This window comes from Falco punctatus (assembly GCF_963210335.1).
Source record: "Falco punctatus genome assembly, chromosome: 4".
NCBI classification, from domain to species: Eukaryota; Metazoa; Chordata; class Aves; order Falconiformes; family Falconidae; genus Falco; species Falco punctatus.
In genome coordinates this window covers 83,134,021-83,149,849 of record NC_137583.1, presented here as the reverse complement: position 1 = coordinate 83,149,849, position 15,829 = coordinate 83,134,021, and the positions used below count along the sequence as shown (strand labels likewise).

At 37.2% G+C, this 15,829-nt stretch overlaps 1 protein-coding gene across 1 annotated transcript in view; it reads right to left on the bottom strand.

Moving 5' to 3' along the window:
• Positions 1–9,244: 9,244 nt before the first annotated feature.
• The window catches only part of AHR (aryl hydrocarbon receptor), a 64,077-nt gene continuing 57,492 nt past the window's right edge, over positions 9,245–15,829 (bottom strand). Inside the window, exon 11 of the mRNA XM_080383702.1 lies at positions 9,245–12,412. Within this exon, the coding sequence (XP_080239828.1) occupies positions 12,257–12,412 (156 nt within the window). The 3' untranslated portion in view covers positions 9,245–12,256. The remainder of the gene's footprint in view (positions 12,413–15,829) is intronic.

Sequence of the window (15,829 nt, the reverse complement as noted above, 5' to 3'; positions counted from 1 at the left end):
CAACAGTGAGGTATTTCAAATAGTCGCTCTTCATTCCTCAGAGTTAAGAGTAAAATGAATGATGACATTATCGCTGAGCAAGAAGGAAAGGATACATACCAGTAAGACTGTGTCAGTAGATTGTTAATACAACAGAGATTTCAATTTCTCAGTGAAGGACAGGGATTGCATTCCTTGAAACTACACAGATGCTGAGGAGAGGCTGAGTAGCTGAGGAAAAAAATAGAGAGGGCAAACCACAAAAGCTGATTTCTCCATCTGTAGAAAAGATCATCTTCCAAAGGTGTTTAGAAAACCAAGTACAAAATTCTTTCTATTTCCAACCTCTTCAAATAGTATATCATAATTTATGAAATATATTTGTCTAATGGGCCTAGTAGTGGCAGGACTAAAATGTGGAAATAGCCTAGTTTTGTTCTAATGTCGTATTTTCTATCTTTTCTGCTTTGGTGCCAAAAGGGTTGTAGCACAGATAAGAAAACTAGGGTTAAAAAAACCCTAACAGTCAGTTTTTTCCAAGGTTGTTCCATATTCATTTTTAAAATGGGCATAATAGCTTTTCTCTGTTTTGCATGAATGACAATCTTCAGTTTCAGAGGCAGTATCCATTACTGCTGGGATGGGAGCAAAATTAGGACACCCAGAGGTGAAATCCAGAGCCAGAGACCGCCAGAACCGTTTTAGGTGCAAGTGGAGAGTACAGTTATTTAAAATATGGTCTGTGTTTTTCTACATGGATAGGCAGAAGTGATGTCTTTCCTGAGGCATACAGTTTCTAAGTAGGGAAGGCTACTTCTAAACCTACCTGTCAGCTTTAAACAAGGTAATTTTCTTACTTTGCAGACTGAACTAAATCCGCTGTGACTGGGCCTCCAGGTGAGGAAGAACAGTTAGGGTGCAGACACCAGCAGAAAAGGAGGGGAAGACAGAAAGTGAGTGGGTAAGTCTATACCTATCTTTTTGTTTGTTTTTTCCCATAGGCCGAAAGGATTCCACAAAATGTTGCCAGAATTATTTAGAAGTAGCAAATGCAGGATTTACATGCAATTTTTGTAGAGTCTCAGATAACTTATGCTGCAGTTTGTCAAGTTCCGTGAAATAAAACAGTATCATGAGCAAAGGAAGATGTATGTTCAGCTGCTATGAGAGCATCTTGGTGATAGCTGGGAACACTGCTGCAGGCTGAGATATGACACACAAAGGCTGTCAGCTAGGGAGTAAACACCTTCCCTTTCCAATTTTTCTGGATGGATTTTGAAATGTTTGGGTGAGTCACATCCCAAGGTTTTGTATGGTTTTCAAAAATACATGAAGCCAAAAACAAAAAGCAATTTGGCAGGCAACTATGAGCCCTTTAAAAACACACAGGCAAGCATCCACTATTGGGCTATGCACACATGTTTTTCCCATAGAATGAAAGGCCCCAGTCATGGACTAAGCAGAGTCATGAATAAAAGATGGGAGAAATCCATTAAGTCACATAGATTGTTCCCAGAGTACAAGCTAGCTCAGTCTAGGTCTGAGTGCCCTACACAATGGCACCGCTAACTAACCCTCAAGGGACCATCACTGGGTCTTCTATTACTCCCCCAACCTTCCTTAATATTTTGGCCTATCTTTCTTTCACAATTTTATCTAACAGTTCCCTCCTGCATCCTCTTCTGTCAGAACAGTCCTCCCTTCCCTTTTTATCTTTATTGTTTGGGAAATGCAGACTGTCACCTCTTTCAAAGTATGAAGGAAACAAAGAAATCTTAGTGATGGAGAAAGACACACTGGATAGGCATTTGACGTGACTTTGCAACATAATGTTCAGTAGAACCAGACCAATATAAATCTGGCATGCACAAGGATTTTCTTCGTATAAGGAAGGAGACAAGAGCTTTTCCCATGTATGTGTGTCTCTAATACGATGAACAATTGATTCAACCAAATGTCTCTTTGTCCAGCACTGACATAATGGACTGTATTCAGTTTCAGAAAAAACCCCAAACCCAAAAACCCCTCAAAGACCCAGCTTGCTGAAGTGAAAGGATTTTGGAAACACAATAATAAAAATTCCCTTCTGTACCAAGGGAAAGGATTGAGGATTTTTGTTGAAAAACTTGCTTGCTTTTCAAGAAAAAGTAGTGGCTGATCTCCTGCTACCTTTGTTGGATTGGTCTATTTCTTTTCATTTCTCTCTTTATACCAGCTATATTTGCGTGTTGTATGGAAATACCAGTCCCTGAACACATACTGTTCAACTACAAAATGACTAAGGCTAATAGTCAAGAAATGTTTTGTTGTGTGGCTGGGAGGCAGTATCTTGAGATACTCATCTTGAGGGTGAATGAAGGGAAATCTTTCTCCCAGGGAGAGCTTGTACAGGCTAACCATACTCTTGAGTGAATAGGACTTACCACAGTTGCCCTAGTCAGACAGATGAAGCCTTTATACAACAAGAAGGCATCCTGTTCTGTTGGTGAGAGAAGAGAGATGATGTAAGAGGTCTTTGCATCATTCTGTGATTCACTAGTAGTATTTCTGTTTACTGATGCAGTTGATTAATCAGGTGATGTATTTCTACTAAAGGCTTTGCTGTGAAATAACACTTTTGAAGGTTTCTGACTGATAAGCAGAACAGTCTGATCACAAACTACAGAAAGCCATAGGTCATATCTTGTTTATGCAGCTCCTCAGGAAACACTCCAGCAGAATGATGACAACATTTTACGTAAGCTGAGTAATGAGCACAATATAGCTGCAATTCACAGCACTTGACTATTTTTAGTTTCTAGTGTGCCTAAAAAGCAGGCTTTGAGACATTAAGAATCAGAAAAATCAGAACAGGATGCAATTTATTCTGCAAGGCCCAAAATGTTAGCCTAGAGATCTGTTTAATGTGATCTTAATGGTACTGTACTGATATGAATAATTTTATTTAGGCAGACTAACAAAAAAAATAAAACAAAAAAACCCCAGCCTTAAAAGCCACAGAGCCTGCACTGTGGTTACAAATGAGCATGATCCTAGAAGCAGATAAGTAGTTGATTTGCTCCCAAATGTGCAGGATCTCAAAATACATTCATGGTGGGTGAGACTTTTTTAATCTCCAGCCAAGAGTTACTATTTTTTCCTCCTTCTGCTACTAGGCAAAATGTGCCTGGACATTTTACAGTGTGTCATAAATTAAAGAACACCAAAGGGACCTTTCCTCTTTATTATAGCAATCTACACCAAAACCGCAGTCTGATTTTATATTGTAAATAAAACAACATATCTGGTTTCTAATTCCAGCAAGCTGAGCAGCTAGTTGTTAATGTGGTTCTGAAAAAGCATTTCATGCATGATTTAAGAAGCTCAGTGTAGGTAATTGCATCTGAAATTATACTACTAAAAATATAGTATGGTAAATGAAAGGTCAAATACTGGCTCTTGAGGGATGGAAGGAGGTCCTTCATCATTTGTTGCATGCTATTTTTGAAGTAGTGTTTCTCAAATTTTGGGTTACAACTCGGAAGTTATAAAAGGCTTCAAAGAGGTAATGGGTGGAAGAAGTATGTATATGTTCTATTCCTCTGCTGTGGGGAGTGACGAGGGAACATGAGTGGGCTGTAATACCTGGCTGGGTATGTTTATCTTAGCCAGGGAATTGCTACTTACTTCTCACATCTGGCAGCGGCTTGGTTCCTCCCGGGCAGAAGAATTGACTCAGGGCCGCACGGAGACTGACAGGCCAAGAAGTTGAGAAAGATTGCTTTGAGGGAAGACATGACTCAGAAGTGACTGGCAATAAGAGAACTGAACTATTGCCTCAAGTCTGGCTCTGGGGCAAAGTCCCTATTCCCAGCATGCAGGGGGCAGAGGAGGAATGGTGATGACAAGGGGCGCACCTAGTACAGGCATTCTACTTGCCAACTCTGCTGTAAGACTCATGGTCAAGGCCTAAAAAAACCCCAAAAAACAATCTCAACACTAAAGGTGAATAGAAGACTATTATGCAAAAATTCCCTGTATGCTGCAAAGTAGGAAAAGCTGTTTAAGCTAACACACATAAACACGTATGTTAGTTATCTGTGTTATTTTCAGCGTTACCTGCTCTGAGTTGCCATAACAGGAACCACCCACCAATGTGCCAAGGTAAAGAAAGCAGCTGGCAGAGCAAGGCAAGGAAAGCAGTGAGAGGTTGCAAAGAACAGTAGCAAAGTGTGGCAAAGCTAGAAAAAGCAGGTAACACAAGCAACTTAGCAGCTGTTCAAATTGAGTCATGTTACCCAACAGGTTTTATCAATTGAGGGCTGCTACTTAAGTGATATTGCAAAGTGGACAAGAGTTGACCCAACAGTTGCCACATCAGATGAAAACAGACTCTAAAATAGTTTGGTATTTGCTTTAGGCATGAGGTGTTATAAATCATCCTGTTTACCCTGGCTGTTAGAATTCCTCCCCCTTAAATAACAACTGCTAAGTGATCTGTGTTTGCAAGCAGGGAAGTCAGCTCATTTTGAGCATCAAGTAATTCAGATCAGTTATTCAAGTTCCTGGGTGTGAGCTCAACTGGTGTGTTTGTTGCAATGCCTTATGATGCTCTACATTTGAATGCAGTTCTTCCTGCTGCCAGTCAAGCCCTGGCAGAAGGGTTGTACTAGAACCACAAGGCTATTGCATAAAAGGCACTCACCAGTTTCTCCACAATTCTCTCAGACAAGTCTGGTCTAGGAGCTTACAGTTGGCTCTGGGCCTGTGCTGTGAGCAGTACTTAGCAATCCGGATCTCCCTGCAGTGCCTATAAAAAAGGAAGAAAGAGCCTTGGCAGCAAATCTGAGCCATGTTTGTCCTTTGCGTGTCCTGTTAGTGACTTCAGCGACTGTGCAGCAGGTAGCTGCTGGAATCTGGCTACCTTATTCCCCGAGGAAATGCGCAACTGCTCCAGCCATGAAGCAACTGTTCTTGCTATGCAGACTCCCATAGGCTATCTAACCATCTCGATCTGGGAGCAACCTGCCAAAGTGATTTGAACAGACTTTCATACTATGGCCCTTTCTATGGAAGCTACACAGCTGTCTTCATTAGGAAGCAGCAAAGGATACAAACAACATTGATAGCATCTAAATGAAAAGCTTAGATTGGTCTTATTCTGCTAGCATCTATTTGAGCAGGTTCTATGCAAGGTTTATATGACTCCTGAGAGTAGGTGGACAAGTGGGTCCATTAATACACAAATACCCTACTTCTAAAATGAAATAAAAGCTATGAAAAATGTTCCAGTGGTGCATCCACTCAGATCTGGATATTTTGCCACATGGTCCAATCTTGCCCAAATTTTATCAATAGAAAGCAACTGGCATGCTGACTTTGAAAAGTATTTTGAAGTTCTACAAGTTTTAAAGTCACAGCTGAATCAGAAAATCTGTATTTCTCATCCGTAGCAAGAAACATTTTAAATGCTAGCTTTAGATGTCTGCAATACAAGTTGGGAATGGAACAAACCTGATGAATGTGACTTCACACAGCTGTGTTTGAGGGGAAAAGCAAGAGTTTAGAAGCATCTTAGTGAGGTTTACCTACATTCTTTTAACTGATCATTTCTGTATTTCTGCTTAACAATAATATTCTTGTTCTGAAGTTCCTGCTGTTGTTTTACCTAGCAATATTAAAATCAAAGCATTAAGTTAGCAAAACTTTTATTTGCCTGAGAATTTCCTTTTATTTATTTTATTAAGAACTATTGAGGGACTGAAAGTAGAGCCATAAAGCTAAGTACATAAAAGTTTATGTGCTGATTTTAAGTCTAGGTCTGAAATTTAATGCAGATCCTTCTTTACATTGAATGAGGTGTCACAGGCTGCTCTTATTAGCCTTTCAAGGTTTGATTAGATGCCAGTGTAATTAAAACATTCTTTGGCACATGTTCATGTGCCTTCATGATCACAGGCTGCTCTGTGAGCTTGCATGTGCATGTTACACAGCAATGCTACCACCACCCACCATGGACTCACAAATGCTGTACTACTTTGTCCAGTAGTTTTGGGGACCTCTGTAAGCCAAGGACTGCTCTATTTTTTTATAATGATTGGCACTACTCTGAAGCTCTTACCAGCTCTTAGCATTGTATTTGAAACTCTGCTGGTAGAAAGTCATTCTCCTCTACAGTTCCATTTATAACTTGTAAGAGCAATCTGCAGCTTCTGCAGAAACGCATCTTAGAGACACCAATGATTATAACGATGAGAACTCGGAAAATACGTGCTTCAAAAACCATATACAGCAGCATGGACAGCTAAAATCAAAGGGAATAACCTCTGATAAGTATATAGCATATTTCAGCTACAAAGATCCTTCATCTGCTGCAGATGTACAACCAAGCGTGAAGGTCAGGCCATTTTTGTTTTGTTTGCTTCTTCTGGGGCTTTTACATTTCCACCTCTATCCAGAATTGAAGATACTTCTCTCAAGAGAACAAAAAAAAAAAAAAAAAATGCTGGTGAAAAGCAGAATGACTGCCCTGGGCACCCAGGACCTCCTACTGAAGAATTCAGTTGTTGTAAATGCATGTCCTAGTTCCTAGACTAAAGGATACATATCCCTTGCTCTGTCACTCTCTCCAACTGGAAACATTTAAGAGGACAGTTTGTTTCATTTCAGGGTATCCTATGAACCACTTTAGAGACCTTGATTTCATTCACATCCCAACTCCAAACAAAGTAGAGGATGGAGCAAATCTGTGTGTTTTGCTTGTCCATTAGTTCATTTTGACAGAAGACTTTCTGCCTGCTTTCTGTTGGACAAATTTCTTCAGTGTGTTCTGAAACCACTTATTAGTTTGGGCCCCACAGAGATGCAGGAAACACCTGGTGTGCAACTTCTTGAGGGTTTGGTAGATAAGTAGCTCAGTGTTGCCAGAAACTGAGTGGTTATGGAAGAATCTAGGTAGCTGGCAGCCAAGTAGAGGCTGAAAATTTAAATTTTGCTCTTTAAAAAAAAGTATGCCTAATGATTTGAAAACTATAAAAGAATACAAATACCCTCAGACATCTTTCAAGTACATGAAGGGTGAGACCATCCTGCCTCTTCCTCCACTTCCCTCTCAAAAATTCACTGACTAGTGTAACAAAGCAAATTCAATACCGGTTCCTAATCTGGCTCTAACTTTTATTAGCAAGGAGCCAAGTTCCTCTGGCTCATACCACCTACCAGCAGATGCCCACTATTCCACACTGAGGGAAGTTTCTGTGTCAATGGTCAGCAAAAGGGGAAAATTTGATCAAAAATGTTTCTCTTGTCCCTTGTTATTCTGTAAATACAGAAGGAATTGTTATATTTAGTACTATTATTATGCAGTATGAAAGATTCCAATTAGTCCCACCATTCCTCAAGGCTTCCTCTTCTGTTTCCGTAATATTTTCTTATATATAATGGAACTTTGCAAATTTATTTGTATGGGTCTTAGACATTCAGACAGTTATCATTACACACTATCTGCAAAACAGTGTAAAAAAAAAATCTGTTGAAGTTATTAATTTCTGAATATTGCTTATACTTTTATTTGCAGCTGGTCTGGATTAAAGAGAAAGTAAGAGCCTGATGGCGTCAGCATAAGTTATAAAAACCACAATAACTTTAATGTTGAGGAACCGCTTTCTCAGAGACTGGCTACTTCAGAAACTAAAATGTAAATAGCTTTGTTTAATGCCAGTAACATTCCCTGCTGGACCCTGACTAGAAAGGTTAGGTTATAAAGAAGAAACCTCATTATCTCATAGAATGATCACATCTTTGATTTCCTATCTGTGGTTGAATCTTTGAAAATTTTGCATTTCAATGCTGATGCGCCTCAATATTATGGTCCTTCTTTACTTGTCAGGAAGATCAGCTAGAGGAGATCAGCGGATTTACAAAACATAGGTCTACCACAAAAATCAATGCACCAGAATTGCTTGATAGGAGGAATGGTGTTTTTTTTGGGAGAGCTGGCTCAGTTTCCCTGGTAAGCAATCAAAATGAACATTGCTCACTGGAGGTAACAAATGAAAGGCTGAAAAGTGAACAGTGGCCCAAGCTGGAAATCATTAAATGTTCAGATTATGCAGAGTGTATGATGGGTGGATTTTCATTATTAGGTTTTGATGTCAACTTGTATTCTGGATGTCTAAAGCTGTTTTGGTCTAGTATTACTTATTAAGCACTAGAACCGTCAGCTTGCAGGGAAAGATGCCTATACAGAGAGGGAAGAAGGCTGAAAGATAATCTGTCAATTTAAGCAATGAACAGAATAAATATATTAAAAGTGGAATCAGGCTCTTATTCTAGATAGTAACTTTAACCTAACTTAATAAGTCAGTTCTCATGTGAACAAAATCACCTGAGAACAAAACAGCTCTCGGTTTAAGTGAGTGGGAAATGTGGCTCCTCACTAGGAAAACGCATCTCCAAAAGAGCTACTTAGGAAAGTCTCCCTCTGATAGAGCCTTGAGTAAGATGATTACTTCCACCAGCAAACTGCCTGAGCTCATGACGCAGTGACCCACTGCAAGTTAGGGACCACTATGATTAACTTTTACATTGCAATAGAAATACAAGTGGATTTCCATAAAACATAAAGCAAATGGCTTAGTCCAAAAGAAAATATCTTCCTCCCTTAAACAAAACTGGACAGTAAGGTCTTACACTTCTGGTAACAGGTTGATATGTGGGCTTGAAGGTATCCTTTTAATAAATGCAACAGACTACAAAAATCGATGGCCTGTGTTGCTTATATTATTGCGTATTTCCAGATGTTACTTAATAGATTTGCAGCCTTGTTGAACTACTCTTGTATCTTAGCTTGTCCTTTTGTGCTATACAAAAGTAAACAAGAGGACCTACGTACAGAGTTCAGAGCCTACTACTGAGTCTGGATATGACCGTGTTTCTTAATATATTACAAGATAGTAATGTAGTTGAAAACAATTAAATTCTTGTCCATCACATCACTAAACCAAAGAACTATTTTAAGTCTAGTAAACTGCATAGAAAATTACAGTGAAGCATTTGATTCAGCATAACAACTGATTTTAAAATATTATCATGCAATGCCAATATAGCACATAGGAAACAGTAATATCAGTAATTAGAAATAAACTAATTGTTTTCTTAACTTAAAAATCACTATTTATGAAATAGCAATAAACCATGAATAGGTCACCAATGACCAGCTACAAATTTCCAAAGAGAAAATGCTTATTTTTAGCAGCATCTATACAAAAATCTATTCCTGCCTCAGTACTGTTCAACTGTGAATTTATTGTCATTAAACAATGAATATAGAAGCCTTCCAACTGCTAATTGTGGCTTACTATTTACACAGTTTATTTATAAACTCATTTTCATGCAAGTATAAAATACTAATTCCATGGACAAATACAGATTTGTTCACCACTAAATTATATACATTGTATTTGCATCTAATATTCAGAAGTGCAAAGTCCACAGTGACGTAAATAACAACAGTTTTGTAAACTATTAGATGACAAGCTCTCAAAAGGTCTTAGCAACTGAATGATCATGTATTTTTTGTATACTGCTGAAGTAAAACATTTTTGCCGTAAAAGAACATACATTTCAGCTACATTCAAGTGATGATTTTATTACCATATATTATGTCTTACAAACTTTACTGGAGATGAGCAAGAGCGCTACAAAACCATACCTTAACACAAGAGGTGTATTGCATGGTATGTGCAGGCATAGCAAAGGAGAGATAAGAATTGGAAAGAAAAACAAGCTAGAAAACTTGTACAAAAATGGATAGTAATACTGACTAACACTGGGTTATAATCTTACTTATAACAGACCTGAAGGGCTAATAGAGATGCAATTCAGAAATATCTGTGCACTGTAGGTACAGTTTGGTGCAGAACGAGAGTGCACTAATACAGTCAATGTTGTACGCATAAGATAATGCACAAAATACGCTGATATGCATATAAACAACTAATTTGTTTACAGTAAATAGGGCAGCACAGTTGTAGTACTGCATCCCTGGCACTTAGTGATAGGACAATATGTATGTGGTTTAACTGAACTCATAAACAAGATATATACTGGTTTGTAAGATGTAAAATTTACATTATCCCTTTGAACCTTCTGGTTTTTTACAGCATTTTTCCAATTTTCAAGTTCAAACACAAACATGATACACTAGCTAGATATGGAAGACGTTTCAGATATTGGCTTAAAACAAGACCTTCAATAAAAAAATGACAATCACAAATTAATTCAAATTATTTTAGTTACTGATGGCTTGTGCTGAAAACAAAATCTGAAACGTTAAGAAACAAAAGCAACCTTGTAATACAACCCACAGTGTCTTTATGGGCTTTCCTGAATAGTAATTCCTTCCTTAATGTCCCTTTCATATATGGTAATTTCACTTAAAAGAACTGCTGAAGTTATTAATCTGAAAAATTCTAATTGAATTAGAAGTTTGGCCTAGCATATCATAACACACAGAATGGAAGAAAATATGCTCTTCTTCAAATAAAAGCATGTTTCAGCTATGAAAAGATTCCAATTTTAAGTGATTGTCCTTGTACTAAACAATATTAACAACCATCTGGAGGGATCCAATTTACTTTTGCCCGTTTTAAACAAACTGGCTAAATTGGCATTTTATATTATATATAAGAAATGTAATAAAATTGTTCTTAACATATAATGATGTAACACTTTAAAATTAACTGGTTTAAAATATTTTACAGAGACATTTTATTATATATGAACTATACAACACACAAGAGTATGAAATATTTCGAACATATACATACGTATTTTTCACGTAGATTATTATTTTGCACGAGAAATTGGTGCCTGCAATCCTAACAATCCTCTCAGATAAAAACAAAACAAAACCCCAGAATTTTTGTGGATGCATTTTTTTCCTGAAAATAAAACTTATTACAAGGAGAACGTCTCTAATGACTTTTTCCTTTTCCCAATTTCATATTTTGTACAAAGATTTTCAAATGGACCAACACACATAAAAAGAATAGCCTTTCTGTACTTTGCAGTGCAATTTGCTAGGGATAAAGTTTAAACCAAAACTGACCCCTTCCCCACTATGAACATGGAAAACTGCAGTCAAAGTAAACGTCAAAACCAATCGCTATTGCGACTCCTTTCCCCCTTATTTAAAATGCAATCCTTTTCAATATCCATTTTAATGAAAATATTTGCATAGAGCAGCCTTGTATTATTTCTAAAGAACATTATGAGCATTTTAACACAAGATAAGGCACATGTTTTTCAGCATTAATAATCTAAAACTAATCCTGAGGATCTGCTCCTCCCCCTCAGCAAAATCTGCTTTTTAATATACCCTGTATTACCTGAAGAAAGCAGAAAAGCAGTATAGAACAAACCAAAACTCTTTAGTTGAACTAAATTAAGAACACTAGTAACACCTGATAATATTGTAACAAATCCACAGATAAAGAATTAAGTCATTCTCTAAACAAGTTATCTTTAGGGGGAAAAAACCAAACAAAAAAAAGATACTGCCAGTAGCACTGTAGATGTTAGATAAAAGTTCACATAATATGGATGACATTTATAGTGAGTTTTGCTAAAATAAGCTCCCATCAGAAACAAGGTAGCTAAATTGTGAGGCACTTAAGGTTGACAAGAAAAGGAGGAATGCAAGGGACCTGTTTCATAGAAAACCTAAAGTTGCATATCATATCCTTTTATTAAGCCTTCTATTAAAGTGCTAGGAATGGAGACTTAAAACAAAAGGATTTAAATATAAAATAAGTGATTAAAGAGCTTAGTATGCATTAAAATTAAGTGCTTTTGAGTCTCATGAATTCAGAGCTTTTTAATAGTTTTTAAAAATAAAGTCTGGAAATAATCCACATGTGAAATCATCTTCCTTGTGCCATTGATGCTATTTGTAAAGTGCCCAATTATTTTCTAAACAACAAAACCATTTGCCTTATCTTATGTTGTATAGCATGACATAGTCTGTAGTACATATGTAATCCATACTGCAATGACACAGTCAATCCGATGGAAAACAGCACATGCATACTTCTAGTCAGAAGTTTTAAATGCCACCGGTCACTCTAACAAGCCAGGTCTCGGATTACATATCCACCCCTATATAGTGCAACCAAACTCATATTCTCAAAATGTAATTTAGCAGTTAAAGTCCAATGCTCAAAGATAGACTTATCAAGCTTTTCCTCACGGCATCCTGATGCCCAGACAAAATCACAGATGGAACTCTAGATCTGAATCACATAAATCCACTAGATGCCAAATCTGAGAAGGATCTGGGTTCTGTCGGATGATGAAGAGGCTGAAGATGTGTGGCAGTCTGTGCATTACTGATCACATCTAGCTGAGAGGGATATGCTTCATTTACATTTCCTCCATTGAAACCGTTTTGGAACTGGCAGGAAAAAAGACAATATAAATGGTTAGTATGGGAAACCAATTTATTTATAAATTTTACAAAATCCTCCTAAAGACACAGATGGGATGAAATAATCTTAAAATACAATGAATAGCTTTAAAATGTTTTCAGTTGGTTTGTTGTTTTTGGGGAGTTTTTTTAAATGACAAATGATAAGAAGTTAATTTGCATTAAAGTAGGGTCAGAATCATCAGTGAAACCTACCCATGTTGAAGTCAGTGGGAGTCCTACTTCTGGCTAGGTAAAGAAACATTGCTATTACCTAAAGCATAATACAGTTTCCATTTGTAGAAAGTAGTTTGACTGAACACTCCTGATTTCCACATCCAGCTGTTACATTTTAAAAGCAACCTATTTACATATTTTCATGTCTGCAATGGGATCCAGACTTTACAGCTCTTCCAGGAATGCACATGCAGCCCTATTACTAAGCTGAAGTGTACTGCATTCAATCCAAGGCTGAGCTGTTGTAGGGTGGGCTTTTTTGGCAAATGGTCTCCATATTAACAATGCCAAGCAAAAGCAATGAATTGCTTTCATCAGTCTTGACATAATTATTCATAAGGTTATTTTAATCATCTGATGTAACGCTTCCTGTCATGCTATGGAAAAGTCACTTTATCTACAAAATACTCCATTCCGTCAGGCATAAAAATACGAGTACTTTAAACACTTCCACCATCTCTTCGGGAGTAGCTCATATCGTAAGTACCCATTCATTCAAGGTTTGTCCTTAAAAACGTACATCATAAAACATATAACATAAAAACATCTATCAAAATATGCTGGGGTTTGGAAACTTCTGGTTTTCCTTCTATGCAAACACTGACATTTGGCTAACTGTGTACAATTTGTCTGAGTTTTTAACAAGACTACAGCCATGCGAAGTATGTTTTTAATCAAAGTTGCCATACTTTTACAGACAGCTACAATAACATAAGCTAGGATTACTTCTGACAGAAGCAGATTATTTCAATATTCTTCATTAACAAGATAAGCACGCTCATTAACATTTCTAAGAAAGTTCTCAGCACACAATCTAGCACTTGGTAAGATTTCTCCTACTTAATAAAGGAATACTGACCTTAAACAAGCAATCAAATTACCTAAGTCCCTCCTGCCCTTCTCCATCACTTGAAAGTGTTTTTAGACTACATTGGCTATGATCCTACTACAACTACCTCTTAGGCAGAAGGTCAAGGCAGATGACCACAACAGACCCTTCTGGATTTCTAATCATCTGGTCTTTTCACACAGAAATCGATGGGAGTTAAGAAGGCTGAGGAAAGGATAGCAATCATGGCTTGCATAGCAACATCTGTCCTCTCTCCAGACTCCAACTGCTGATAGGGTTGTCAGTGTGCTAAATCCAGCCACAAAGACTGCCCTACTTTGGATTGGCTGTGTGAACATAGGCTCTGATGGTAGTATGCTATCTGCTTAATGGCATCCTTACTGAAGTTATCAATTAGCAATAAAATCAAACCTTAAATTTATTATCATAAGCAGTGATACATTCTCCCTATTTACAATAAAGAAATGTACATTATTTGCAATCGTGGCTTTGGCATATGTGATATTTTACAAGATCACTTCAAGTGCAGCAGCTATACTTCTGACTTACTAGTTCCCATAGATTAACATATGTTAAAGTTCTTAACTCTTCTGATACAACACTAAATACAATTTCTGTAATATAAGCATATATAAATATAGGGTTATCTTTCCCTGGAGCAATGACATTTCTAGGCAAAAAAATATATTTCTATATTAAAATATTACTCAACATAACAACTTTGGTTTATATAGAGCCTTACTTTCCCCTCTACCTATAAAAATGTTAATTGGCAGATGTGACTAGAAGTCAAAACTGAATACAGTCTGGTGTAAGAGATGTTGGATTTTTTTCACGTGAACAATACCTAGCAGTATGGGCTGCAAAAGACAATGCTATTTCGTTTATGTCTCTTCCCACCCCTCATGGCACCCAGCTGGCATACCTAAGTTTTGAACCCACAAGGACTTGGAGAGCTATCAACTATCTACGATCATTCTTTTACAAAAGGAGTTGGGGAAATAATCCTTCCTTATCTCATCAAGAAGCATGCTCCTCAAAATCATTTGGACAGATGCTCAACAGTTCTCTTCAGAGGTAGACAGAAGCTAACATGCACAGAGGTAGCATCAGTTCTGCACTAGGCTTCTGCTCATGCAACACTATCCAGATCCACACAGCATAGGTATACAATAGCAAGAGGGGCTGGATTTGCCTCTGAACTACTTAAGTAAGGATAACTTTTCACAAAGTGGCCTTTTTTAATTTATTTTTTTTTTCTGGCAAATAAGCTAAATGCAATATTATTACTGCAGCTCAGCATTCTAAGTAAATATGAAGTAATAGATTATTTATTACATTCACAGATGCTTAGTCATTAGTCATTAAACTTTTTACAGATGAAAAGAGAAAGTAAGCAAGAAAATAACAAAAAGGGGGTATAACAAAAATTATTAAGACAACATAACAACAAAATAAATGTAATTGAAACCAACCATTAAAATCAAAGAAATCTAATTGCTTATGCACTGGCTGTTCAAAACATACATCACAGTAGTATAGCTTCTGTGAAAAGAAAAAGTCTGTACTATAGGGACAAACTTGCATGATGCTGGAACTACTTTGCAACCCTATTACCAAGCACTATGAAGAACTGCTAACAGTGACCACAGGCAGGTGACATACAGCCAAGCACTGTGCAAGCTTGCACACTGCAGTTTGTCAAAGTCACTTTGTGATATTTCAGCCCTTGGGCACTCAGACAGAGGCTATTCATCTTGTTGAGCTGTCCTGTATTTTAGCTTAATTTCTGCAATTCTGCAATTGTATTTTTGCCACTAGTGAGGTAGTTTTAAAAAGGACATGTTTTGTACTTGTATTGAGCACACTGAAAAACTGGGTATGTTCTACTTGCATTCCTCACCTCTGTCTTGTGTAGGTTAAATACCAATTAGTACTTTAATTCTGTAAATGCTTATGCATGTGCACAAGCATTTGTAGGATCAGTACTTTAGAACATTAACTCATTGAGGTAAAAAAAGAAAAAGATTTGTGGCTCTGTACTTGAGCAGCATTAACAGAAATTAATGGTACAAGTTAAAGTACTTCAGCAAAGGTTATTCAGAATTAGAAACTGCCTTAGTAATAGAATTTTTTTTATTTCTAAGTTAATTTTACCTATGAAGAACTGTGCTTTAAACTGTAGTCTGTGTGTACAGCCAGGCTCCTCTCTTCTATAGCTTTTATTGTGCACCCTCCTTTGCACGGCGTGAAAGGGTCCAACTCATTTATTGTGAATATAATTTTTTCCTGCTCTTTCGTCTTCAGCAGACAACTTA